Source organism: Sorex fumeus, unplaced genomic scaffold, assembly GCF_029834395.1.
Source record: "Sorex fumeus unplaced genomic scaffold, SorFum_2.1 ptg000063l, whole genome shotgun sequence".
In the NCBI taxonomy this organism is placed as follows: Eukaryota; Metazoa; Chordata; class Mammalia; order Eulipotyphla; family Soricidae; genus Sorex; species Sorex fumeus.
Window position 1 is genome coordinate 49,269,973 of NW_026606120.1, and position 27,322 is coordinate 49,297,294.

At 53.1% G+C, this 27,322-nt stretch overlaps 2 protein-coding genes across 4 annotated transcripts; one reads left to right on the forward strand and one right to left on the reverse strand.

Annotated features, from left to right (window-relative positions):
• Nucleotides 1–230: 230 nt before the first annotated feature.
• Nucleotides 231–21,979, reverse strand: SARM1 (sterile alpha and TIR motif containing 1). Of its 2 annotated transcripts, XM_056126862.1 has the most exons (10): nt 21,133–21,979; nt 12,201–12,819; nt 10,331–10,543; nt 10,004–10,095; nt 9,660–9,895; nt 8,577–8,679; nt 8,318–8,507; nt 1,471–1,592; nt 1,287–1,390; nt 231–289 (listed from the first exon to the last, which is right to left on the reverse strand). In XM_056126862.1, exons 1-10 carry the CDS (start codon nt 21,600–21,602, stop codon nt 249–251), a joined length of 2,190 nt encoding a protein of 729 aa, XP_055982837.1. In that variant the 5' UTR covers nt 21,603–21,979; the 3' UTR covers nt 231–248. The 2 variants fall into 2 exon arrangements, with proteins under 2 accessions (XP_055982837.1, XP_055982839.1); XM_056126864.1 differs by lacking the exon at nt 10,331–10,543.
• A 1,978-nt stretch (nt 21,980–23,957) lies between these two features.
• VTN (vitronectin) lies at nt 23,958–26,860 on the forward strand. 2 transcript variants are annotated; one of them, XM_056126870.1, is made up of 8 exons: nt 23,958–24,143; nt 24,239–24,358; nt 24,439–24,753; nt 24,837–24,976; nt 25,136–25,292; nt 25,579–25,772; nt 26,175–26,528; nt 26,681–26,860. In XM_056126870.1, the coding sequence occupies exons 1-7, from the start codon at nt 24,080–24,082 to the stop codon at nt 26,481–26,483; spliced, it is 1,299 nt and encodes a 432-aa protein (XP_055982845.1). In that variant the 5' UTR covers nt 23,958–24,079; the 3' UTR covers nt 26,484–26,528; nt 26,681–26,860. The 2 variants fall into 2 exon arrangements, with proteins under 2 accessions (XP_055982845.1, XP_055982844.1); XM_056126869.1 differs by having other exon boundaries at nt 25,623–25,772.
• Nucleotides 26,861–27,322: the final 462 nt, after the last annotated feature.

Here is a 27,322-nt window from a genome sequence, read left to right on the forward strand (position 1 = left end):
ACCATGGTCACAGTGCAGCATGGCACAGCCGTGGGGCTGAGCCTCAGGACGGCGGCCCAGCAGCAGTGGTGGGGGAAGCACCAGGGGATGGCTGGACCCGGTGTCGGGGCACCTCCTCCAAGCTCTCAGAGCCCCAGTTCCTCCTCTGTCCAGTGGCGGGCGATGTCACTAGCTGGCACAGGTCTTGGTGGTGGCAGACACCATGCAGAGTGCCTGGTGATGGCAGAGGCTGGTGGCTTCGAGTCTCGCTACTTGGAGAGTCGCTCCTCGACCACCTGCACCAGCTCACCTGAGGGTGTGGGAAAAGGAGAACCTCAGACTTGAGCCATCGCTCCTGAATGGACTCTTTTATGGGGGGACGGGAAGAGTTTGGGGCCACACCCAGTGGTGCTCAGGAATCACTCCTGGAGGTGCTTGGAGGACCATGGGGTGCAGGATGTTGAACCCGGGCTTCCTACATGCTAAGCGTGCACTGCAGCCCTTGGGTTATCACCCCTACCCTGAGTGGACTTGGGAATATTCCCCCAGTGGTTGGGATGCACCCCCTTGTCTTTCCGGGCCTTCCCAGTGGATCTACAGTTTCTGCCCAGGAAGGGGGAGTGGGGGGGGACCAGCCAGGCTAAGAGATTAGGCCCCTGAGGCACCACACCAAGGCACGAGGCTAGGGTGTGTGACCCCCTCTGAGCTCCTGTCCCCGCCCCCCACCCAGGTCCAAGCAAGGGGCCCCCAGGTACCATGAGGGCGCAGAGCCAGCTACAGCGGTGGGCCCTCCAGAGACAGACAAGCTGAGCCTCTGAGACTGGATATGGCAGCAGGGTCACAGTCAGGAGGGCTGGGGGTAGCAGGGTGCAGGCCAGGTGACGAAGGCCACCTCATGCTTGCAGGCCCAGCCTGCAGGGCCAGGGCACAGCTGGCCTCCTGTACTGGCTGGTTCCAGGGCCAAAGGTCCTTGCTCAGCTGAGAAGTGCTACTGATGGCCTCAGGAAGTTGGCTGCAGCCAGGGCAGGGGAGGGGGCAAACCCACGTCTCCAGGGACCCTTCCAGGTCCTAGAAAACCTGGAGGCAATGCCATTGTCCAGCCATTGCCTGGCTTCCCTAACCTCTTCTGAGCATAAAGCAGCTGGGTGAGGGTGGACAGCCAGTTGCAGAGAGGGGGAGCCAGGTCTGAAAAGAGCCCGCTGTCTCCACCCAGAAGTGAGGGGGGAGGGCGAGAGGGACCATGGAAACAGGGTTCACAGCAGGGCTGGGGAGGTAGGGCTGGTTCAGGGGGGTCAGGGATGCAGCACCCTCCAAACTGGTGTCAGAGCCTGCAGACGAGTCTCGGGAGGAGCGGCCCTGCAGGAAGCGGATGATCTTCTCGATCGTGGCCTCCTGGTACTCGTGGGACCACCTGCGGGCACAGAGACAGCTGGGTCAGAGGGCCAGACACTGAGAGCTGCCAGGGGCAGGGCGTTCCTACCCCCTTCTCACTTGATCCCGTTGAAAGTGAGCACGGCCTGCATATCTTCAGGCAGGGCCTGGGGCTCGGGCCACTCGAAGCCATCAATAACGGGCACGATGTTCTTGCCACAGCTCAGAGCTGTCACGATCTCCTACAGGAAGAGGGCGAGGGAAAGTGCTGGGTCCCCTCCTGGGACTTTGGGACCTGACAGCCAGGCTGAGTTCTGGGGGAGACTAACAATTGTCATTTTGTTGTTGTTGTTTTGGATTATCCCAGCGATGCTCAGGGGTTACTCCTGCATCTGCACTCAGCGATTATTCCTGGCAGTGCTTGGAGTTGCCAGGGATCAAACCCAGGTCAGTTGCATATAAGGCAAACATCCTACCTGCTGTACTATTGCTCCGGTCTCTTGAACACTTGAGACTTATCCCTCATCCCTTGAGAAGAAAAAAATATTGGGGGCCAGGGGATGGCCCAAAGGATCAGTGTTCACACATTACATGCAGAAAACCTGGAACCCACTCAGGCACCTCATGGTTTCCTGAGCACCACTCAGAGTGACCTCTGAGCAAGAAACCAGAATTTGTTTGTGCTCTGAAGCACCATCAGGTGTGGCCTGTAAACTAAAAAGAAATGAAAAATATGCATTTGCCATTGACCCATGTTTCTGACTCAGAGCACAGAACAGAGAACCCCTCAAGCTCTTGGAATTTCCAGATGGCAGGGGCTAGGGTTTGCCTAAGATGTGGCCTCATATCGGGACGGAGGCTGACACCCAGAAAGATGAAGCTTTAGCCACTTCCACATCCATCCCTCACACACGCACCCCAGGGAAGGAAGAGTCTGGAAGATATTCATCCAGCACTTGCCAATGACGGCCTCAGCCTCTGTGAGCACCCCCCAAATACAGGCCTGGGGGCTGAACACATGGAGGTGCTGGGCAGCTTCCTGCCTGGACCCCCCAAAATCACCTTCTGCAAAACTTCTCTCTGAATGTCTCTTTAACAGACTGTGATGTGGAAATGACAAGCTTTCCTGAGCTCCATGGTCATCGTAGAGCATTAGTGAGTGTGGGAACGGGGTGCTTCTGAATGTATCCCCACATCAGATGGTAGTGGGCAGCCCGGAAGGCGGGAACCATGGCCGGTGGCCCAAGTCTGACTTGCTGCGGTCATTTGTATCAGAACTGAAAGGTGGGATGCCTACTAGGTGCTGAAGAATGGGATAAATGTTCGTCACCAGAGGACACCCCTACAGACTTTGGTATCAGAAGAAAAACATACTTTCTCCATCAGATCAATGAGCCCTGCCACTCCTGCTTATTTCTCACAGCCCTGTTTATCTCTACCTCCAGTCACTATCACTCTTCTTTCATCAATCATCTTTAACCCCTCATTTTTTTTGGGGGGGGGAGTCACACATGGTAGTTCTCAGGGGCTACTCCCTGTTCAGTGCTCAGGGGACTGTGGAACCTCTGGCACCAGCCCTTAAACCATCTCCCGGCCTCTCACCTACTCTTGCCCCATCTGATTCATTCTCCACATTTCTCTATCTCCTCGCTACTCTAGGGAAACTGCAAATCTGATTATCTATCCTCTCTTTAATACTACAAGACTTGGGGCTGTAGGGCATTTGAGTGGGTAGGGCATTTGCGTTGCACACCGCCCACCTGGGTTCAATTCTAGGCAGCCCATAGATCCTTCAAGCCCCGCCAGGAGTAAAGCTTCAAGCCCCATAGATCCTTCAAGCCCCGCCACACCACTGGGTGTGGCCCCAAAACAAAAAAGACTTTACATGGTTCTTAGAATAAAGTTCAAACTCCATGTGTCTTACAAGGTCTTATGTGCCTGGCTATGGTCCACTCTCAAACTCCACCTCTGCATTGTCCTTCAGACTTGACACCCCTCAGATTTGGATCTGGGCCTGCACAGGACCTTTGCATGTGCTGTTTCCTCTGTCTACAGTGCTCTTCCCAGGGTCTTGGAGATAGTACATGGGTTAAGGTACTTTCTCTGCATTCAGCTGGCCATGAAATGAATCCCTGGCACCATATATGGTCCCCTGAGCACCACCAGGAGTAAGCTCTGTGCCTAGAGATGGAAATGTGAGCCCTGAGCATTGCCAAGTGTGGACAAAAGAAAAGGAAACCCAAACAAACAAATAAGTCAATCAATAATATCTAGCTAGCTGGCTAATGATGGATGGGTGGGTGGATGGATGGGAAAGGTAGATGGGTGGAAAAATGGATAGGTAGGTGGCAGATGGATGGATGGGTGGATGGATGGATAGGTGAATAGATGGATGGTTGAATGGACGCATGGGTGTTTTATTGGGTGTGTTGGTGAGTGATGGATGGGTAAGTAGAAGGATGGGTGGCTGGCTGGAACAACATGGTATAGCAGTTAGGAGTTGCGATCTGGGATTTTCAATTTGGGTAAAAATTGAGAGTCTCTGGCAAACACTCAGAATGAGCAAAAACATGGACTCTCAAAGTCTGTTTTCTGGTTTACAAAAATAGGGTCAAGAGGGCTGGAGAGATAGTATGGCAGTATGCTTGTCTTGCACACAGCTGACCTGGGTTCAATTTCCAGCACCACATGTGATCCCCTAAGCACAGCCAGGAGTAACTCCTGAGTGCAGAACCACTGAATACAACCAGATGTGGCGCCAAAACAAACAAAAAAAAGGGTCAATATATTTCCTATCATGTAGGATAGAATAATTGGCTATACCAATGGCAAGTGCATCACACATGGAAGTACATTTAATAATAAGATCCCCGGAGACAGAGTGATAGCACAGCAGGTAGAGCATTTGCCTTGCATGCATCCAACCCAGATTCGATTCCCAGCATCTCTTATGGTCCCCTGAACCTGCCAGGAATGGTTCCTGGGCACTGCTGGATGTGGCCCAGAAGCCAAAAACAAAACAAAAAAGAGTCCCTATTTCATCTGCTGTTGAGAGGGGATAACAAACCTTGCTCCCAGATTGTCCTGAGGATCCCACTTACTATCAATAGAAGCTCTGATAAGTGCTTATTGAGTGTTTTCTTCCTTTTGAGAAAGAAGCACACAGGCTGGGCTTTGTGGAGTGCAGTTCACTTGTGGTTTGCGGTATTGATTATGCACTAAATGTGGCTTCGGGGAAAGGAGTCTTAAAACCAGAGGCAATTAAGGACTAAAAACAACCCAGAAGGAATGATGGCGCCTTGGGACTGATCTAAGGCCAGGCTCCTCCTACCTCCTCCCTCCCTGCAGCCTACCAGAGAGCACTGGGTGCACAGCACACTTTAGGAGAGGAGTCTTCCCGGGGATAGCTCCTGCAACCTTCAATCCTTTCTGGAAGCTTCTCCACTTTATGAACCAGAAGAAGATAATACAGAGGGTAGGGCACTTGCCTTGCATGCAGTTAACCCAGGTTCAATTCTCTGCACCCCATATGGTCTCCTAAGCTCACCAGGAGTGATCCCAGAGCACAAAGCCTGGAGTAAAGCCCCAAGCACAGCCACATGTGGCTCAAAAGCAAAAAGGAAGGAACCCCAGGGAGAAAGTGCTTATTTTCAAGTGGGCATCCACAGACCCAGCCCTGAGTCTGAGGTCACCAAATGTGTTGAGGATCTGGATCAATTCTCACCTCGAGGTCACTTATTTGGGAACCTCTAGGCACTTACCCTATCTAGAATTACACGGTTCACTCAAGACCACTTGACTGGCAGAGAAGAAAAACCCGGGGACTAGGGAGCTAGTGTAGCTAATAAGACACTTGTCTTGCACCCAGCTGAGTGGAAGTTCAATCTCTGAGCCCTGCCAGGAGTGAGTGAACAGATCCAGGAGTAAGTCCTGAGCAAGCTGGGTGTGGCCGAAAAGCAAAAATAAATAAATATTTAGAGATTGAACTTCCATTGGCAAACCCAGACCCAGCTCTCCTCTCAGGAGGAGGAGGATGACAAAGAGGAGGAGGATGATTGGAGGAGGAAGGAGAAGGAGGAGAAGAGGGGAACAAGAGAAGGAGGGGGGAGGAGGAGTGGGAGGAAGGGGAGAGGAAAAGGGGGAGAAGGAGGAACCTGATTAGCATCAAGTCTTCTGACCTGGCACACCCAGTAGCCATGTATGACTCCCTGGCCTTGCCCCCTCAGAATAAAGCACCTGTGAAACCGCTGATTTGATTCTTTTTTTTTGTTTTGTTTTTTGATGGGGAGGGGGCAGTGGCAAACCCAGACCCAGCTCTGCTCTCAGGAATCACTACTGCAGTGGCTCAGGAAATTTTAAGGATGCCAGGGATCAAATTCAGGAAAGACACGTGCAAGGCAAGTGTCCTACCCATTTGTTGTACTATCACTCCGGCCCCTGATGCAATTATTCTACAAGTGTTTCTGAAACCTTTATGGGAGCATGAAGCAGAAGGAATCAGAGATGAAGGTGGAACTCACAGACACGTCTATTTGTCTTTCAGAGGGTTTGGTGTTTGTAATGGGTTGGGAGGGGGCACGCCCATGTGATGGGGACTCCTCCTTGCTCTGGGCTCTGAGGAAGCTTGGAGAACCAACTGATGCCAGCCATCAAACCGGGGCATCCTGCACGCATGGCACACGGTTACCCCTTGAGCTCTCTCTCTGGCCCTCCCATCTCTCAGAGGGCTGCCTGCCAGCCGCTGAGGGCCATCAGCCATGTTCCTCCAGCTGTCCCTCTGGCTCGGCACCTACCCTCTCCCAACATCAAGCTCAGTCCCAGCACCTCCTGAATGGCCCCTAAGGCCTGACCCTCTTCCTTACTGCCAGTCAGGAGAGCAGCTTTTCTGCTGCCTGAGGGCTGCTGCCCTCCCTCAGGACACCCTTTCCTCAAAGCATTGAGCTTTGTCTTCTCTCTGCCTTGGTCCACTCTGCAACCTCCCCCGCCTTGGCAGAGTTCTTCTCCAGCTGTTGGCACCCTGGCAAAGGTTTAACCACCATCTCTCCTGGCAGAGGGAGTGATGAACACGATCAAGGGCTCAAGGGCTATTCCCCGCTCTGTGCTCAGGAGTGACCCCTGGTGGTGCTCAGGGGACCACAGGCAGTGCCAAGGGTGGTAACTAGTTTTGGCTGCATTGCAAAGCAAGACCTGAAGCCCCATATTATTTCTCTGTCCCCAGCTTTCAAGTGTGGCCTTAAAAAAAATCCCTCTTTCCCAGGTCTCAGTTCTTTATCTGTAAGTTGAAGACACTCACACCGGTAACACGGTAACACGTGTAAGTGAGGGCATCCTTCTCAGCCCTGCACCTATTCCTTGTTCCCGGTCCCCTGTCTCAGATGTCTTCTCTTCCGTTTACCTATATTTTATGTGTGTGGAGCTGGGATGGAAGCCAGGGCCTCACATATGCAAAGTAGGTACTCTACCACCAAGCCACATCCCATGCCACCTAAGTTCCTTTTGCACGGGGGGTGGGGGGTGGAGGGTGGTGAAGTGAGAGGGGTAATCGAGTGACACTCAGAAATTCTCAGAGCTTACTCCTGGCTCAGTCCTTCGGGACCATTCCTGGTGGTCCCTGGGGAACCATATGTGGTGCCAGCAACTGCACAGTGCCAGCCCTGTGCAAGACAAATGCTCTATCTGCTATATTATCTCTCCATCCCACCACTTACATCCTTCCGTTTGGGAGTGGGGAGAATTGGGGAAACCACAGCCAACAGTGTTCAGGGTTTAGTCCTGGCTCTGTGCTCAGGGATCATCCCTGAGGGAGCTTGGAATATCATATAGGGTGCTGGGGAGCAAACCCAAATCAGTCATGTGCCAGGCAAACTCCCTACCCACTGCACTAGCTCTCTGGCCCAGCACCAAAATCTTTTCCTCATGGAGGAAACTCAAAAGTCCCATTTCCTCCATGGAGCCCTCCCTGCCTGTTCTAGCCCTCAATGTCTTCTCCTTTCTCCCTTCTCTTCTAGCAGCTTAGAGTAGCAGCTGCCTGACGACGCTGGCATCAACCTGTGAATCACCCAGTCACAAGGGGCACAGTCCTGTCTCTGTAGCTTCTGTAGGGCAGGGGTCCCATGTCGGAGGATTATTGTCTCTACTGGGGCCTCAGCTTCAGTTTCCATTCATTAATGATTAATAACTTGCAGATGTAATGCAGACCCATCCGTCCACAAAGGTTCACTAATTTTCTGCTACGTGTCAAGCACTTACAGTACAATGATGAATAAAACGGTAGCGGTACTCAGGGTGATTATATTAATAACGATAATATCCGCTACCACCATAGAGTAATTATTACATCACAGGCATTCTGCTAAGCACTTTACAATCTTTAAGGCTCTTTCAATCCTTATAAAAGTATCCCAGGCAGAGACTGGAAAGATAGTAGTGGATAGGATGCTTTCCATGCACACATTGAAATAGGTTTTATCCCTGGCCACCACATAGGGCCTCTTAAGCCTTACTTGAGCACAAACTTGGGAGTACGCCTTGAATGCCAGGAGTGACCCCAAAACAACAAAAATCCCAGGAAATAGTACTCCATGTATCTCACTTCTCTGTAATAAATACAAAGTTCCTTGGATTCCTACCCTCTTTGGTGTGGCTTTACACCCATCACCCCTCCATTATGTCCCAACTTCACCCCCTTTCCCCAAAGAGGTTATTGCTCTTCAAGGTACTGTCATCCCTCCCTGGCCCTCTCAGCAATCCTATAAGGCGAGTAGGACAAATTATTCCCATTTTGCAGATGAAAAAACTGAGGTTTGGTGTGCCTAAGTGACTTACTCAAGTCCCAACACAGAGCAGTGACTCTTGACTTCCTGATGGGGCCACAGAGGTCACTGAACTGTACCAGAGAGAAGGAACGGGAGGCGGACCTTGTCCCTGGGGCCACAGGCCAGGTGTGGGTGCAGAGGCCAGTGCCTACCTTGTGCACCCAGTCCTTGCATTCGTGGTCCTGCATGCACTTGTCCAGCGCCCCAGCCGAGAGCACCAGGACGAAGTTGCGGGCGCTTGTGACGCTCTGGATGAGCTTGTCCTCAAACTTGCCTGCTTCCAGCTTTTCCACGTCGATGAAAACGCTGAAGCCGTGCAGCTGCAGATGGACCTTCAGGAGGCTGCCAAGAGGCCCCAGGTCACTGCCAGGCCCACCCAGGGCCTCTGCTGCCTGCCTGCCCACTCCTCACCTGGCCAGCTGGGACCCTGAGTTCCTGCGGTAGCTGATGAAGACATCCGGGGTGTCCCCACTGGGCTTGCAGACGGTGCAGGGCAGCGGGGAGTGCAGCATTTCTGAGAAGGAGAAAAGGCTCGGTGAGGACAGGACCCCCCCCACTCGCTAGGAGGCACACCCCCTCTCCCTCCACCCCCATCCTGCTAGCAGCCCAGTCCAGGAAGCAGGGCTGGCTCCAGAAAGGCCACAGAAGGAGGTGGAAAGATGGGGCCTCCAAGAAGGAAGGGCTCAAAACAGACACCACACTCTCCCCCCACCCCACTTTCCCATGTCTTAACCCCATACTCTCTCCACCCCCTATTTATTGATGCTATATTATTATTATTACTGTTGTCGTAACTATACTAGCATGTGACAGGGATGAATGGAGATGTTACTGGCGCCTGCTTGAGCAAATCGATGAACAACGGGGTGATAGTGATGATGATGATGATGATGATGATGATTCTCCCAAGTGGTGCTCAGGCGGCAGAATTTATGGGGTGGGGAACACTTCTGGCGGTGCTCCACCAAGTGTACCAGATGAAAAGGGCCCCAACATGGGGTTCTGGGCGAGGTCCACCCAGAGGTGCAGGGGAGGGGTAGGTGGTAAGACCATGAAGAGCCAAGAACCAAAAACCGGGTGGGAGGGCGGAGCGATAGCACAGAGGGTAGAAGGCCATTTGCCTTCACATAGCTGACCCGGGTTCAATACCGCCACTATAAACGGTCGCCCAAACACTGCCAGAAGTGATCCCCTGAGCACAGAGCCAGGCATAAATCTTGAGCCCGCTGGGTGTGGCCCCCAAAAAACAAACAGACAAAAAAAATCCAAACTGGATGAGGCATGTGCATACCCCCTGTACAATGCCCCTCGCGCTGGGGGCTTCTAGGGCGGAAAGTGAAGAGAATTCATCAGCGCAGCTTCATTGCTCTGAGTTTGCCGCTTGGCGCTTGGCGCGTGCTCGCTCAGTCAGCACAAGGCGCTCGGGCCGGGAGCCCCGCCCCCCCACCCCGTCCAGGGCGTCCCCTCATTCCCGGGCCGCGCCGGCAGGCTGACCTCTGGCGGCCGCGAGGATACGGGTGCGGTGCACGCCCAGACGGATGCCGCAGTCCTCCAGGAGTTGTTGCTCCGACACGCGGTGCAGCAGGGAGCGGTCCAGGCCGCAGCTGACCAAGCCGTAGGTGTACTGGCGGAAGCGCGGGTCCAGGCTGCCCAGCCAATCGGCCAGGTTGCTGCGGTCACACGTGGCGTAGTTGGCAAAGGTCTTGAGTTCGGTCAGCTCCCGAAAGAATCTGTACCCCGGGAGGAGAGGCTGCTGAGGGAGGGACAGGGCAGTGGTGGAGGGGAGGAGAGGCAGAGGGGGAGACCTACCAGGCGCCCCAGGGCGGGATGCTCAGTACCTCTTGCGGGTGATGCCCGATTTCATGCCCAGGTCGGTTTGGAGTTCTTCCTCCGTGAGCCGCAGAAGCAGGTCCCCGTCCACTTGCTGCTCCTGTAGGACAGGTCAGCGGTCAGGCTGGGGTCTCTTCCTTAGCCCTTCCCCGCAGCACAAAACCAAGGGGAGGCTTGGAGATGGTGCTGGGCGAAGCAAACACACCCCAGATCAGATACTCAAACAGAGACTGAGTCCAGGCTTCCCACCCCCAAAGGCCATGGAGACGCGGCCAGTGGACCACGCACGAGAAGACACTCCTCCTGGCAGGGCATCCCTGGCGGCGGCTCCCTACCCGGAAGCTCTCGCAGTACTGTGCGAAGCCGATCTGCTGCAGCCACGTCTGGACCTCGGCCTCTTTCCAGCTGGCCACGCAGGGAACAATGGGCCGTGGCACCACCTCGCCCAGCAGGCGCAGCGCGCGCTTGGCCAGCGCTGAAGTGGTACCGTTGGTGGAGTAGGAGACCAGGCGTTTGAGGCTCTGGATGGCCCCGATGTCGCTGAACACCTGGTGGGGAGGAGAGGGATGTCTGGGATTCACCGGCCCCCCAACATCTCTCCCTTATGCTCACACTCCAACTCCCAGGTGCATCTTGCAAATCACCAAGGCCTGTGGCTTCCCCCCCCCCCCCCGCCCCCATGCACTTTCCCCTCCTCATCTCTCCAGACTTCACCTGGTTAGCTGAACTTGAGACCTGGCCACTGGGCTCTGCACAGTGGGATACCTCTTATTAGTGCCCACCTGGCTGGCACACCCACCAACAAACACTCTCCCATGGGGTGGTAGCAATAGTACAGTGGGTAGGGCACTTGTCTTGCATGCAGCTGACCTGGGTTTGATTCCCAGCATCCCATATGGACGCCTCCAAGCACCACCAGGAATACTTCCTGAGTGTAGAGCCAGGAGTTACTCCTGAGCATTTCCAGGTGTTCTCCAAAACCCCCTCCCCCTTCCCCCCCCCAAAAAAAAAAGACATTCCCACGTGGGCCTCTGCCCTTTATGTTCCCAGGCCCTTCCATATTCCAACCTGCTTGTCAAATCTTACTTATCCACCTAAATTCAAATGTATTACCACCTCCTCCATGCAACCTACTTTGATTTCCCCACAGACTTTGATTCCCACCCCCCATAGACTTGGGGGAAATATCTAATTAGACTTTGTACCAACTAACAAACACCATGGTCATTAGTTGAAATTGCAACTGGCACTGGACTATTAGTTGAGGTCATACATTAGTCACCCTGGAATTTCCTGATAATCTGAGGCAGAATGGGAACTCAAACTCTCTTTTTTTAGACCTACCCAACAGTGCTGAGAGGCTACTCCCAGGTCAGTGCTCAGGACTTATTCCTGGCAGTGCTCAAGATACCTTGCAGTATTGGGCTGAGTTGACCTGGTACCAAGAGGGGATGGTCCTCAGGTCTTGCACAAGCCAAGCATGTACTCCAGACCTTTGAGCCATCTCCCTAGCCCTCAAAAAGATCTTTTTTTTTTTTAACCTGGAAGGGTTGGGCAGTGCTCAGGGCTTACCCCGTCTCTGCACCCAGGGATCATTCCTGGCAGGGTTCAGGGGACCATTTGGGGTGCTGGTGATTTGGAACCTGGGTTGGTCGCATGCAAACTAAGTACCCTACCCTCTGTACTGATTCTCTAGTCCCCCTCAAAGTGTGTTTTTAAAACTGTACTCACTGGGCTAGCCTGCGCTGACGGTCTCGGCTGCTGTCCTCACCTCATTCTCGAAGTTCTCCCTCCTCTCCGCCCATTCTTCCCACTCACTCCCATCGCCCAAAGCAAAATGACCCGCTCTGTAAAGCTTCTCATCCCCAACAGGGGCATCCCCAGATTGTGCCTCAGCCTTTTACACCATTTCCCAACCATCTCCTTCCTGTCTTTATTTTGGAGGGGGCAGGGGGTCCCACCCAGCTGTGCTCATTGCCTACACCTGGCTCTGTGCTCAGGGATCAGTACTGGCGGGGGAGGAGAGGGTAAGGGACACCATCTGGTGTGCCAGGGGTTCCGACCTCGTGCAAGGCAAGCACCCTACCCGCTGTGCTATGGCTCCAGTCCCCTCTTTCCCCTCTCAAGAGTACTTCAAAATTCCAGTTATCCACGTCTCTTCTTCCTGGAAGCCCTCCCAGATGCTCTCATCCCAGACTGGCCCACCTTGGTCTTGCCCTGCAGGCTCTTGATAGCAGCCTCTGCGCAGAGATAAAAGGCCCCGATGCACTGCGCCTCCATGCGCGACGAATCGAGCAGGGGCACGAGGCGCTGCAAGTCGTCGGGCCCGCGCCCCTGGCTCGTGTCGCTGGCATCCACCAGGCAGCGGGCGAAGCGGCCTGGGTCGAGCGAAGCCACAAGCGGCTCGACGAGCGCCAGCGTGCCGGAGCGCTCCACCTCGCGCTCCACCTCCTTGTTGGTGGCCAGGACGGCCACGGCGAGGCAGGCGTGCAGCCGCAGAGGCTCGTCCTCCTTGGAGAAGGCGAGCGGGAAGAGCCACTCGGCCGCGCGCTTCTCCACCATGCGCCGCTGCGTGGCCTGGCCGCCGTGCAGCGCACAGTTGGCCAGCGCCAGCGCGCAGTGACGCAGCAGCGCCTGGTCGGTGCGGCGGCACCAGAACAGAATGGCATCCAGGCCACCAGCCACCACCAGCCGCTGGCAGGTCTCCTCCGAGTGCTTGAACATGTGCTCCAAGATGCCCGCCACACTCCGTGCCAGCTCCACCGGCTCTCGCTCCTTCGCCAGGTTCAAGATCACGCCCAGACCAATGCGCGCCACCCGGTCCCTGCCGAGAGGAAACGAGAGTGAGGCCGGGGAACTGTCTTAGCTTGGGTACTGGGCAAGTCCCCTGGGCACCATGGCCTGGCCACATACCTGCTCCGGGCCTCACTTATGTCATAGGGGACATGAGCGTGGCGAGTTTGATCTTCTTTGCCTCACCCGCCTCCTGCCTGGCGGGACCAGATATCTTTGATTTTAAAATGCTCCTTCCTGGCCACTCCCATTTCCTTAGGGCTCTAAGCCGTGTGCCCTAATTCCCGACCAGATTCCCTGGGTCCTGATTTCTTCTCTGCCATTTTCTTTTTCTTTCTTTGGTTTTTGGGCCACACCTGGTGCTCAGAAAATACTTGGGACTCAGTGCTGGGTTGGGGGGGGGGGGGGGAACCATGCCATGCCATGGATTGAACTAGGACCTGGAGCATGCAAAGCATGTGCTCCAACCCACTGAGCTTTCCCGTGCCTCCCTTCCCAGCCATTTTCTAACTTCCTTTATTGTTCAACCTCAACTTCTCAACTTCTTTTATTTATGTGTGTGTGTGTGTGTGTGTGCGTGTGTGTGTGTGTGTAGTAAGATATGTTGTATTGGGAATTATTTATTTATTTATTTATTCGGATTTATGTGAGGGGGGGGGAGAAGTACATGATTGAAAGAACACAGGCTTCTCCAGAGTGGAAATAGATGAGCAAAGAAAAAGACAAGCAGGTCAGATAGGTGTTCAAGGGAGAATACTAGCTTGAAGAATGAGCCTCAATTTCAACTTCTTCATCTCACAAATAGGAGCCAAAGACAACCTATCCCATTGGGTTTTTATGAAAACTCGTGATCTTCCATGAGGAGTGTATAGCACACTGCCTGGCATAGACAAAACTCAGTAGATGTTCATTTTTTTCTTTCTTTCTTTTTTTTTTTTTTTTGCATGAGATAGGATGGGCACACACCTGGCAATGCTCAGGGGTTACTCCTGACTCTTCACTCAGGAATCAATCACTCCTGGAGGTGCTTGGGGGACCATATAAGATGCCTGGGTTCAAACACCTAGGTCAGCTAGGTACAAGGCAAGCACCTTACCCTCCGAGCTATGGCTCAGGACCCAAGAAGACCACTTGTTATTAGCATTTGAAGTGTCACTTGAGTGCACCACTTCAGATGTTTTCCATGCCTTCCCAGGTCTCCTCACTCCAGGAGAGCTACTGGGATACAACTCTCCACTTATTCCACAGATCTTTAATGAGGAAACACTGTGGTTTTGGATATACTCTGTGGGGGCTGAGGTCTAACAGTCAAGAAGAATAAGTGGAGCTGAGACACAGCTAATATGGAGACAATCACAAACAAGATAGAATCATAGGCCATGATGAGGGCAAAAGCAGAGCACGTGATGGAGAGATGTTAGGGATAGGCCTCAGGGGGGAGGCGGCGGGGAGCCAACTGTCCAGAGAAGCTGCCTGCAGCATCTGGGAGGAGAGCATAACAGGCAGAGAGCACCAACAAGGACAACAGCCCAAACGGCTGGAAATATCATAGTGCTGAAAATCAACAAAGAGAAATATCAAAGAAACAAGGGAGTCATATGTAGGACATGTCAGTAAATATTTAGGTCAGTAAGAAAAAAAAAGCAGCGGATCCACTAGATTCAAAAAGCAGAAGACATAAACAGGCAATTTACCAAGAGGAAATCCAAAAGGGTAACAAAGGAGGAATGAGATGGGCTGAGTCATGAGTCATCAGACATGAATCTCAGAACAACAGTCCAGCAGGTAAGATGCTGCCTTGTTGACTCAGGTTCTATCCCCAGCACCACATCTGGCACCCTGGGTCTCACCAGGAGTGATTCCCCGAGCACAGAGCCAGGAGTAAGCCCTAGACATAGCTTTAGATGTAGCCCCAAAACCAAACCAACAAAAACCAAGGTGCCCCCCCCCAAAAAATGAGAGAAAATGAAAATAATAGCCACCACTTAATTTTTTAATTTATTTTATTTTTATAAATCAGTTCACAATATTTGATTACATTTAATATTCAAACACCAATCCCACCATTATTACACCTTCCCACCAACATATTTCAGATGTTTCCATCCCAAACCCCAAACACTGCCCCCAAAGCAGAACTGATATAATTTATTTTATATTGCTTGTTATAAAAAAATCCACTAAAAATGATTCAAAAACAGGTTTCTTAGAAGAAAGTTAACAGCCACCACTTTATACCTAGTGGTTGGGAAAAAAACAAGTTGGACAACACAGGAGATGTGTTGGCAATGGACACTCCGGACACCCCGTGTGTGGGTGCAGGCTGGGGAGCTAATCTGGAGAGCAGATTGAGACAAGTGGATGAAAGAGAGACCCCTCAAATTTGGATAGAGAGTACAGCAGGTAAGGGACTTGTCATGTAGGCAGCTGACCCGGTTTCAATACCAGCCAGCCCAAATGGTACCCTGAGCCCACCAAGATTGATCCCTGGGTACAGAGTCAGGAATAAGGCCTGAGCACCACTGGGTGTTGCCCCAAACCCCCCAAAAAATAAACAACTGTACAACATTATTTATAATTTTAGAATTCCTGGAACACGCGACCGTAAATGCAGTTGTGCGACATCTTGTTCTTAGACAAGGGCTTGATGGCTCCAGGGTAGAATACAACAGTCTTCACATGCTTTCCTCTAAGGAAATTTTCTGGATAATTTTAGTGGATTAACAAGCAATACAAAATAAATTATTTAGATCCTGCTTTGGGGGCAGGGTTTAGGGGTCGGGGTGGAAACATTCGAAATCTGGCGGTGGGTAAGTGTAATGGTGGTGGGATTAGTGTCGTAATATTAAACATAGCAAATTATTGAGAACAATTTTATAAAAATAAAATAAAAATTTAAAAATAAAATAAAACCTGGGGGGGAGAGAGAGCGAGAGAGAGAGAGAGAAGAGAGAGAGAGAGAGAGAGAGAGAGAGAGAGAGAGAGAGAGAGAGAGAGAGAGAAGAGAAGAGAATCCCTGCCCCACAAACCAGAAATTGGGGGCTTTTGGGTTTATATCCCATAGAGAAAGGCACGCAGATCGAGAGGACACAGATAAGGCCACTCATACCAGGAATGTTTGTTGTGAGGAATGATGTTGGGGACAGTCTAGATTCAAGTCTGGGAGAGTGAGAGGTTCTCCAGCTAAGTTCCTAATTGGAGGACTGTGCAGCTGGTGACTGAGCAGATGATACCATAGCAACTTGAAAGATTTTGAGGGTGGGTGGGTTTGGGTCATATTCAGCCATTCTCAGGGACTATTCCTGGCTCTGTGCTCAGGGATGACCCCTGGCAGTGCTTGTGGAACCATATGCTGAGAATTAAACAAGGGTCATCTATATGCAAGATGTGTCTTACTTCCTGTACTCCGTCTCCGACCTGCAATAGGAAGGATTTTAAAAAAGAGGCATGCAAAACATGTGTTCTAGGCATCTCATTCTTCAGTCTTCTACATCTGAATTTGGGGTGTGTCATTCCTCTTTTACTTTATGGAATTCCCTACTTCTCATACTTCCTAAGTAAAAAGATTATACTTTAAAATACAAAAACACTTTTTCCCTCTGGACAGCGGGATGGTGGCCACCTGGGAACTTTTTGGAAAGCCAGGTATGAGCCGGTCGTGACGGGGCAACTGAAACCTCATGGGAAGGGGGGTGTTCCCGGCTCGTCCCTCACACCCTACCGAGGTCACGAGTTGCCCCCCACGAGCGGCTCTCCGGCACGGCCATGGCTCTAGAGCCACAGAAACCAATCTTATAATTATCTGACTCTTGGCAGAAATACTTCCAGGCTTAATAAGTAAAATATCAGAAATCCAAAATTGCGCAGCTGCTATCACGGCCGCGTGACATCATTTGGTTCTTGTAACCAGCTGTAGAAAAATTATTTCACAATGCCTTTTCAGCAGGTCTGATTTTGGGGTGTAAACTCTAAATAATAATGGTGCATCTTTTGTCGAAACAATGAATCTAATCAAAGTAGATAGAGTGTTAACTAGAATTCATCTGCCTCACAGGCATTGGGAGGGTTGGGAGGGGGGGTATATTGGGGTTCTTGGTGGTGAAAAATAAGTACTGGTGAAGGGAAAGGTGTTTGATCATTGCATGACCGAGACTTAAACCTGAAAGCTTTGTAACTTTTCCCACAGTGATTCAATAAATAAATAAATTTTTAAAAAATGATATGTTCAGAGCAACAAAACTCACATTGTAAAAAGAGTCTTAACAGTCCTATAGCAGCATCCTGGGGCACAATAAATTAATTGATTATTAATTTCTTCGAGACTAAAAAAAAATAAAATACAAAAACAGATGACAGCGAGTAGGGCTTTTGCCAGGCACTTGGCTGAACTGAATTTGATCCCCGGCATCCCATGTTTCCCAGCACCACCAGGATTAATTCCTGTATGCAGAGCCAGGAGTAACCCCTGAGCATAGCTGGATGTGATCCAGAAAGCAACAAAACAAAACAACCAAAACAAAACTCATGCACTCCAGCCAAAGTTTTATTTGATGTAATGCTCCTAAGCAGTACTCAGAGAGCCCACTCCTGGCACTTTTTGACTGACCTGGTCAGGCAGTTCCATGTGAGAGCCCAGAATGCAGACCGCACAGGCTACCCTGACAGTGCTCGTGGGCCTTCCAAGGATACACCTGTGATGTTTGTGGGGGACCCTTGGTTTGAACTTGGGGGTCCTGGTGCACAGAAAGCATATGTCCCTGACCACAGCACTGTCTCCAAAATTCCAAAAGTTTCATGTTTTGAACTTGTCTCCTTAATACATCACTGTGTATGCTTGGGAAAACCATTTAACCTCTGTCACCTCAATAAAGTCCCCAGCTGGGGGTGGACTGTGATTTTCGTGCCGGGAGTTAGACAGGGTTGTCACGCAGTATGGGACCAGGCTTGTTGGGCTTCTCCTGGCAGCTTGTTGGGAGTGAGAAAGCCAATGATCTAGAATCCTGAGAAGGGTGGCAAGAATGGGTGCATAGATAGAGAACCTTCTTTCAGAGGGGTTGGTAAGTGGAGGAAGAAAAATATTTCTTGGTGGAGGGGCATGTGGTTTGGGTTTGGGAGCTATTCCCAGTGATGCTCAGGGAATACTCCTAGCTCTGTGCTCAGGGGACCATGTGGTGACAGGAATCAAACCAACTGTATGTAAGTCTATTATATCTCTGACCCCAAGGAAAAAAATTATCTTGTGGTGGGGGAAGTGGTCACACCTAGGGGTGCTCAGAGTTACAATGCTCAGGGATCACTGCTGGAAGTGCTGAGAGGACCTTATGTGGTGTTGGGGGTGGACTAGGAGTTAGCTGTGTGTAAGGCAAGTGCCTTAACCCCTCTGCTTTCTGGCTTTCCCCAAGGAAAGGATTTCTTAAACAGAGATTTAGGGGCTGGAGCGATAGCACAGCAGGTAGGACGTTTGCCTTGCACGTGGCTGACCCGGCATCCTATATGGTCCCCCAAGCACCGCCAGGAGTAATTTCTGACTGCATAAGCCGGGAGTAACCCTTGTGCATCACTGGGTGTGACCCAAGAAAGCAAAAAACAACAAACAAACAAACCAAAAACCCTCCATAGATTTAAAGTCACCCCACCCCTTTTGCTCACATCCTCTTCCCTGTGCTTGAAGGGTAGAGACAGCCCTGGAAAGGGGGGGGGGGCACCCAAAGTACCAGGCTCTGTCCTTGGTCCTGAACAGCAATGGCAGCATCACCACATAGTTTCTTGGGACTAGGTCATAAGAATCTGTAGGTGTGACTCTCTCCACACCTATCGTGAGGGGATTACTATTTTCAGCCTTGAGAAATAGTGACGCTTTTCTGCCTCTTACATCCCTCCTCTTCCTAGGAGCTGAACCCAGCTCCAGTTCTAACTACAGGGTGCCACATATTAGACTTACGGGAAACACCCACCACTCTGGGCCCATCACATCTGTAAGCACCCACTCCATTATTAAGCCCTGCACATGCACAGCCCCTCCCTACCGAAGACCAATGACTTACTGGGCAAACAGATTGCTAATTTGGTCTCCTGCCCTACATTGCTTCATTCACACATATTTGGCAGCTGTCTCATCTCCACAATTCAGTTATTTTTACTTTTTGAAACCAGCAAAGCAAGCACTCTTGAGCCATGACCATGATGCTTGTGAGAGCTGCGTGGACTTCCCCTTCCAAAACCCTTTCCTTTATTTGAGGGGTCTGAGAAACTGGCATAAGCTCAGGTATGACAATTGTCTGCTCTGACATCAGAGGAAAGAAAAAGTGATGGGCTGGGGATGTGGTTCAGCAGTGGATCACTTGCCTTGCAGGTGTGAGGCTCTATACTTGATCCCCAGTATGAAAGAAAGAAAGAAAGAAAGAAAGAAAGAAAGAAAGAAAGAAAGAAAGAAAGAAGAAAGAAAGAGGAAGAAAGAAAAGAAAGAAAAAAGGAAGGAAGGAAGAAGGAAGGAAGGAAGAAGGAAGGAAAGAAAACAAAAAAGAGAAGGGAGAGAAAATGAGAACCCAGAGTCTTTACATTCCTGGTGGAGACCCAGAGAGGTGGGAAAGGGGCCAGAGCGACTACAGTGGGGAAGGTGTTTGCCTTGCATGCAGCCGATACGGGTTCGATCCCCAATATCCCATATGGTCTCCTGAGCATTTCCAGAAGTAATTCCTAAGTGGCAGAGCCAGGAGTAATCACTGCTCAGTGATCACTGGGTGTGACCCCAAAACAAACAACAAGAAGCAAAGAGGTGGGCAAGAGGCAACCAGCCGTAGTTGGATCCCCCATGAAGTATCCTGGCTTGTGTGTGAGGGAAGAATAGAGTACGTATCATTTGGTTCCTTCCTGGCTTTGCACCTGACTCTGGGAGGAGTCAGGTGCAAAGCCAGGAAGTCACCTCTCAGCCACCCAGTCACCCAGGCAGAAAACCTTTTGTTTCCCATTAGGAGCTGCAGAATGAGATCATATTTGGCTGCTGTAAGAACCAAAATGGAGGAAGGAGGGGGTGAAATGGAGGTGGCATGAAAGGGGCAAGGAGCCTTAGGTCAGCATTCATTTCAGTCTGAACAGAGAGGAAACGGAGCGTTCTTTCCCTTGTTTTGTTTTTTTGTTGGGGCCTTCCTAGCAGTGGAAGTTGAAGCACTTCCCAGGGTTTCTTGGCCAAGCAGTGATGAGCCCGACAGATCAGAAATTTGGCTGGAGCCCATATTCTCCCCTGAACACATATTTTGCTTGCTTGTTTGTTTTTCTGTTTGCCTATTTCCACTTTGGAGAAGCCTATGTTTTCTCCCAAACACATATTTCCCCTCTTTCTCTACTCTCGTATCTTTCTTTCTTTTCTTAATTTTTGGGGAGTCACACTGGACAATGCTCAGGGGTTACACCAGAATTATTCCTGGTGGTGCTCCGGGGACCCTAGGGGATGCAGAGGATAGAACGTGGGTAGGCTCTCTGCAAGGCAAACGCCCTACCCACTGTACTGTCTCTCTGGCCCTCTCCTCTTACATCTAAGCAAGTTTCACTCAATAAAGACTAACTCCTTGCTTCACTAAAAACAAAGAACCTTAGTATTGGGAGCCAACAAGGCTATACTAAGAGTTGGGGAGAGGGATTCATGTGGTGGAGATTGAATTCAAGTGGAGAAGGACTTCAGGCATTGCACATACAAGATATGAGCTCACCTCCTGAAATTATCCTCTCTCTGTGAATTAAGTCCCCGTTTTTCTTGGGGGGGGAGGTGCGTGGAGTTGGGATGTGGGAGAGTGGGAGACACACCCAGTGGGGGCTCAGGGCTTACTCCTGGTTGCACTCAGGGTTCTCTCCTGGCCGGGCTCAGGGGCCTATATGAGATGCCAGGAATGGAACCCTGGTTGGCCATGTGCAAAGCAAGCGCCCTACCCACTCCACTATCTTTCTGGCCCCTTCCCCGGTTTCTAAACACCTTTCTTTCTCGGTGAGAGAAAGCAGCATAGAAAAATCCAGGTCTGGGGGGAACTTTGCTGAAGGATGGCAGCAGGACCCTACTTCTGTCCTCAGGACGTCCTGTCCTACTATTTCATTCCCCCTCTCCCTCTCCCATCCTTCGCCCCCCTAGTGAATCCTGTTAAGTCGCTCCGTGACACTGAACGTCACTGAACTTTCCCGAGCCTCAGTTTCCCCATTTGGACAACGGGCACGCCGATTTCCCCTACGGGAGGGCAGCGCAAGGCAGTCGGTACGGCTGGGCAGAGTGGCACAGCACGCCGCACACGGCAGGCCCAGGGTCTCCTCCACCCTTGCCCCACACCACTCGGCGCGCTCCCCTCACCGGCACCCTCACCGGTTCTCAGCCACCAGGATCTGCTCCAGTAGGCGTGCGGCCTGCACGCGCGTCTCCAGCTCCGGCGCCTGCAACAGCCGCAGCAGCAGGTCGAGGCCGCCGTCCAGGCGGATGGCGTCGCACAGACCCTGCGCGACCTCGCGGCCCACGCCCGGCAGCAGCCAGGCCTCCTCCACCAGCTGGAAGACCTCGGCGAGCCCGATGCCCACGGCTTGCGCGCCGCACGCCTGCTTCAGCGCCGACAGCGCCAGCTGCAGCTCCGGCAGCGCGCGTTCCAGGGCGCCGCGCACCTCGGTGCCCACCCCGGGCGACACCTCGCGGGGCCCACGGCCCCCGGCGGCCCACCACGGGCCAGAGCCGCCGCCGCCCCCCGGCGCGGGCACCGCGAGTCTCTCGGCACTGGGCGCTGAGCCCGACATCGCGAAGAAGCGGCACAGCTTGTAGGCGGAGAAGAGCAACGTCAGGACCATGGGCGCGGGGCGGCGGGGGGCATCCCCCGCGCGCAGGGGCGGGGCCCGGCCGGACGACCGGACCGTGGGAAAAGGGGGATTCTAGGACGGACCACCGGGAAGACGCAGGACGCAGGGGTGCAGAGCAAGGTACCAGGCTCTGGGCGAGACGCTGGGAAGGAGGGAGGCCTGGATCTGGGAGGAAGCGTTAGGGAAAGAGGATGCAGACCCAGCTGTGGCGGGCGGAGGGGCGGCGAGCGAAGGGGGCCGGGAGCGAGGACCGGAGGCGAGGGATGCAGCCTGGGTCTAGGAGGAGGTGGAGCCGGAGTCTAGGAGAAAGCGACCAGAACAAAGGGCAGCCCGAGCTCGGGCTCCGCGGGCGGAGGGATGCTCTGAGCAGCCCCGCCCCTGGGAAGAGACTGACCCGGGCCGCGCAGGCTCCTCCCCTGACGCCGGCGTGGCTCCGCCCGCACCCTGGCCCGGTGTCTGACTGCGCGGATACCTAAGTGTTCCCTCCTGAGGGAACATCCTGGTTTTGGGGGTCGCTGGTAGAGGGTTGAGAGGGAGGATCTTCTTGGATTTTGCTGTAGAACTTTAGAATGTGAGGATTGAGTCGGAGAAATAGTATAGAGGCTGGGGTTGGATTCCCATCCCCCCCCCCCCACCTCTCTCCCCCCACCAGTAGTGATCCCATAACCAGGTGTCAGCCCTGAGCACAGCCGGGTGTGGCCCCAAAACAGACAACAAAAAGTGAGTGCAACACCACTGAGTTCATGCTCTGTAACTACTGTTAAAAGCAATATTAACCTCTCTCTCTCTCTCTCTCTCTGCCTCTGTGTGTGGGTGTTTATGTGTGTACACGTCTTCATTTTAGTGCCACACGTGGTGATGCTCAAAGCTTACTCCTGGCTCTGCGTTCAAGAATCACTGCTGGCAGGCTTCAAGGGACCATCTGGGGTGCCAGGAATTGAAACTGGGTGAGGTGCATGCAGGGAGGGCATCTGCCCCTGTACTATCACTCTGGCCTCTGGCTCTTGTTTCTTTCCTCCTCCTCCTCCTCCTCCTCCTCCTCCTCCTCCTCCTCCTCCTCCTCCTCCTCCTCCTCTTCCTCCTCCTTTTTTTTTGTTCTGGGGATCAAACCCATAATGTAACAAATGCAGGGCAAGTGCTCTACCAGTGAGTCACAACCCCAGCTTCTGTATACCTCTTTATTTTTGTGGGGAGTGGGGAGGCAGCACACTGGCTGTGCTCGGGGCAGACTCCTGGCTCTGAGCTCAGAAATCATTTCTGGCCCATTCAGAGGACCTTATAGGATGCTGGGGATCAAACCCGGGTTGGCCGTGTACAAGGCAAGTGCTCTGCGCACTGTCCTATCTCTCTGGCCCAATTTCTGTATACCTCTTAAGGGCCTTGTTATGTCTCCCAGTCACCTCACAACACACCTAGGTGGTAGCCACTAATGTTCTCACTTACCAGCCCAACCCACAGAAACCCTCAGAAAGGAGATGGCCCAAAGTCACACTCCCCTCTGATTCCAGCATAGAGGGCTGTGGAGACTGTGAGGCTACTTCCTCCAGGAGATGGTGGAACTCCTGGAGGTCTGTGAAAAAATGGGGTAGAAAATTAGGCATTTTCTGGATGAAGGGAAGCCAAGTATCACGGAGAGTCAAAGTGTGGGAAAGCAGCCCCCTCATTACCAACGGGGAGGTGGGGGTGAGTACCCGGAGTGACCTTCCAGAAAAGAACCCTGAAATAAAACTTTGTTCTTTTCTGATTCAAACAAAACCCTGAGCCTGGAGTGATAGTACAGCGGGTAGAACCCTTGCCCTGCACGGGGCCAATCTGGCTCGATCCCTGGCATTCCATATAGTCCCCTGAGCCCGCCAGGAATGATCCCTGAGTGCAGAGCCAGAAATAACCCCAGAGCACTGCTGGGAGTAGCCCCAAAACAAGCAAACAGAACAGAAACCTTCCCCAGAGTGCTTGCCATCCCCACCCCCCAGTGTCCTAAACACACACTGAGTGACTTAGCTTCCCAGCTGGGATGTGCCTGATCAAAGAGGTCATCGACCAATATCTTTCCCAGAGAATGAAGTTAGGGCTGCTTCAGGCAGCCCTGTGGCGATTAGAGCTCACGGAATCTCCCAGTGCTGCACAGGGCAGGAAATGTTGGTCTCATTTTACTGAAAAGGGAAAACGAAAGCATCTAGACCATCACCTTCAGACCATCAGGCAGCATGGACCTTCTTCCTGCCCTCCAGACCCACTATACTATCCCTTCCTCGGATGACCCTGTGCTTAGCCAAGCCCCTATCTGCAGCTCTCCCGTGTTCCAGGAATGTGCCAGAGGTTGAGCAAACAGAACAGTAGAAAAGGCCGCTGCACTCTCCTACTTCCCTCCCTCCCAGTCGCCAGCTCTTCCTCCCTTCCTCGGGCATCTGAGCAGAGACTTTGGGAAGGACAGAGCCATCTCCCGGCTCTCAGCTGGAGGGCCCACCATGGTCCCTGCAAGGCCTCTTCTGATGCTGGCCTTGCTGGCAGGGGTTGTCCTGGCTGACCAAGGTTGTGGGGAGCTGTTGGTGAGCCCTGGGGACCCATGCAGGGATTGGCGAGGGTGGCCGGGCTTGGGTGTTCTGATGACACTCCCTTCCTTGTAGAAACATGCAAGGGTCGCTGCATGGAGGGCTTCAACAAGGACAGGAAGTGCCAGTGTGATGAGCTCTGCTCTTACTACCAGAGCTGCTGCACGGACTACTTGGCGGAGTGCAAGCCTCTCGGTGCGTTCCCCAGGGCCTGGGTGGGCCTGGAAGACTCCCCTCTTTGGCTGGAGACTCACCAGCACGCACTCTGTCTGCAGTGACGCGTGGGGATGTATTCACTCGGCCAGAAGATGAATACCATTACTACGACTATGAGACCCGAGACAATGCCAGCAGTACCCACACGCAGCCAGAGAGTGCCAACCCTAAGCCTGAGCGGCCGAGCCAGACTCCAGAGCAGACAATGCCTATTCTGAATCATGAGGTCAAGCCTGAAGTAGCAATTCAGGGGCCTGAGGTATCAGGCCAAAGGCTGGATACCATGCATCAAGGCACTGAAGAGGAGCTGTGCAGTGGCAAGCCCTTTGATGCCTTCACTGACCTCAAGAACGGTTCCCTCTTTGCTTTTCGAGGTGAAGCCAGGGGCAGGTCTGGGGTGGGGTGGGGGGTTGGCCCCAGGAGCATCGCCTTCTTCACTAAGTCTCTCCTACTCTAGGGCCGTACTGCTATGAGCTGGATGAAAAGGCAGTGAGGCCCGGCTACCCGAAGCTCATCCGCGACGTCTGGGGTATTGAGGGCCCCATCGATGCTGCCTTCACCCGTATCAACTGTCAGGGGAAGACCTACCTCTTCAAGGTGCCAGACCCAGGGGTTGGGGGTCAGAGGTGTTGGACCCAAGACCCTAGACCAAAGAAGGCTGAATCCAGCTCGTGGTACCTGCCTGGGGCTCTGTCTGCAGGTCTAGAACCAGAGACAGCTGCCTTCTCACCTCCTCTCCTCCCTCCTTCCCCCTAGGGTAGTCAGTACTGGCGCTTTGAGGATGGTGTCCTGGACCCGGATTACCCCCGTGATATCTCAGAGGGCTTCCATGGCATTCCGGACAACGTGGATGCAGCCTTGGCTCTCCCGGCTCACAGCTACACAGGCCGGGAGAGGGTCTACTTCTTCAAGGGTACTGGGGGTGGAGTGGGTGGGGACAGACAGGACAGCAGAGCTGTTTGCTTTCACACTTCAAAGAAGGAGTTAAGGCGCTTGCCTGGCAAACAGCTGATCTGGGTCCCATTCCCGATACCCGCTATGGTCCTTAAAGAACCAGGAGTGATTCCTGAGCACAGAGCCAGGAGTAAGACCTGGGCATAGCCTGACAAACAAAATATATGAAAAACAATGGGGCAGGCTTCAGATGCTGTCTAGCCCCGTTAAGAGCTCCCAAGTTCCCAAGTCTCTGGGCTTCTCAGCCAGGCTCAGGCCCACCCTGCTGATGGCAGATGTCCACTGCCAGGGAAACAGTACTGGCTGTACGAGTTCCACCAACAGCCCAGCCAGGAGGAGTGTGAAGGCAGCTCCCAGTCGACCGTATTCACGCACTTTGCCACGATCAGGGGGAGCTTGGATGCCATCTTCGACCTTCTCTTCTTTGGCGATACCTCCGGTATGCAGGGTGGGAGAGATTCCCCTAAAGAGAACCTGGGATCCCCACACCCCAGGGAGGCAGAGGGCTGGGCTGATCGAAGGGGGCTGTGGTTGTGGAGCGGCCAATCAAAGCCTGTTTGCTCAGGCCAGACTTTACTTCTGTTGACCTTGGTGGGGTCGCTGCCCCTGACCCTGCCACCCGCAGTTGGACTTTGGCTGTAGAGGGAGGGGCTGTGGCTGTGGCCCCAGGAAGGGCTCTGATGGGGGTGGGGGTGGGGGCAAGTATGGCCAGGGAAAGAGAAAGGAACAGGAGGTAGCAGTGGGTGCTGGGCTCTGCCCTGGCTTCTGGGTTTCACCCTTAAGCCTGCTGGGGGCAGGGCCAGGCCCCCTAAGCCTCCCATTAACCCCCTCCCTGCCACAGGTGGTGCTGGAGAACCACAGCTCATCAGCCAGGGCTGGCGGGGTTTGCCCCAGAAGGTGGATGCGGCCATGGCTGGCCGCATCTACATCTCGGGCTCCGCTCCCCGCACCTCCTGGGCCAAGAAGCCCAAGTGGAGGAAGCGTCGCAACCGGAGACGCTACCGCTCACAGCGCAGCCGCAGCCAGAAAGCCCACCGGCGGTCCCGCTCCATCCTGGGTCAGTCCTTTCTGTCCTGGTTCTCCAGTGAGGAGAGCGACTTGGGAACCTACAACTACAACTACGGGGACTATGATATGGACTGGCTGGTGACTGACACCTGCGAGCCCATCCAGAGCGCCTACTTCTTCTCAGGAGGTGGGGTCCCTGTGGCTCTCCCCAGGGGCGGGTCTTCCAGCTGGGGGTGCTGGGTGTTCACTCCCTTGCCCAGAGACCAGGTCTTCCTTCTCTGAGTATGAATGTGCAGGAAATGACTGCTCTCACCTGCCTTCTCCTGACCTCTCTTCCAGACAAGTACTACCGGGTCAACCTTCGCACGCAGCGAGTAGACACCGTGACCCCTCCCTACCCTCGCTCCATTGCCCAGTACTGGCTGGGCTGCCCAGCTTCTGACCACAAGTAGGAGCACAAGCCCACCCTGCTGGGCCCTCCATCTTCTTCCCAGCCCAATAAAGCAAGCTTGACTTGTGTGTTCAGTCCACTGTCCTCACTGGGGGGCTCTACTGGGGGAGGCAGGGGATGCTGGGATGGGACAGACAAGTGTCTGTGTCCGGCCCATTGTGAGGTGTGAGGGCCTCATCCATCAACCCTCCTCTGGTGTTAAGCAGCATCTGATGAATGGTCAGCAGCTAAGAGGAACATGAACTGTGAGAGGATGTCAGGAATTGACAAGCCACTGGCCCAGTCCAGGCTTGCTTCGCCTCATAGGAGCTGACTAGGTTTATTTATTTATTTGGCGGGGGAGGGGGGGTGTAGGGGGAGAGTGGAGGGCATACCTGGCTGTGCTCAGGGCTTACTCATGACTCTACACTCAGGGATCACTCCTTACGGGGCTCTGGGGACTATTTAGGGGGCCAGGGATTGAATCCAGTCAGCTGCAGCCACGTGCAAGGCAAACGCCCTACCCATTGTATCTCTTCTCCCTGTAATTC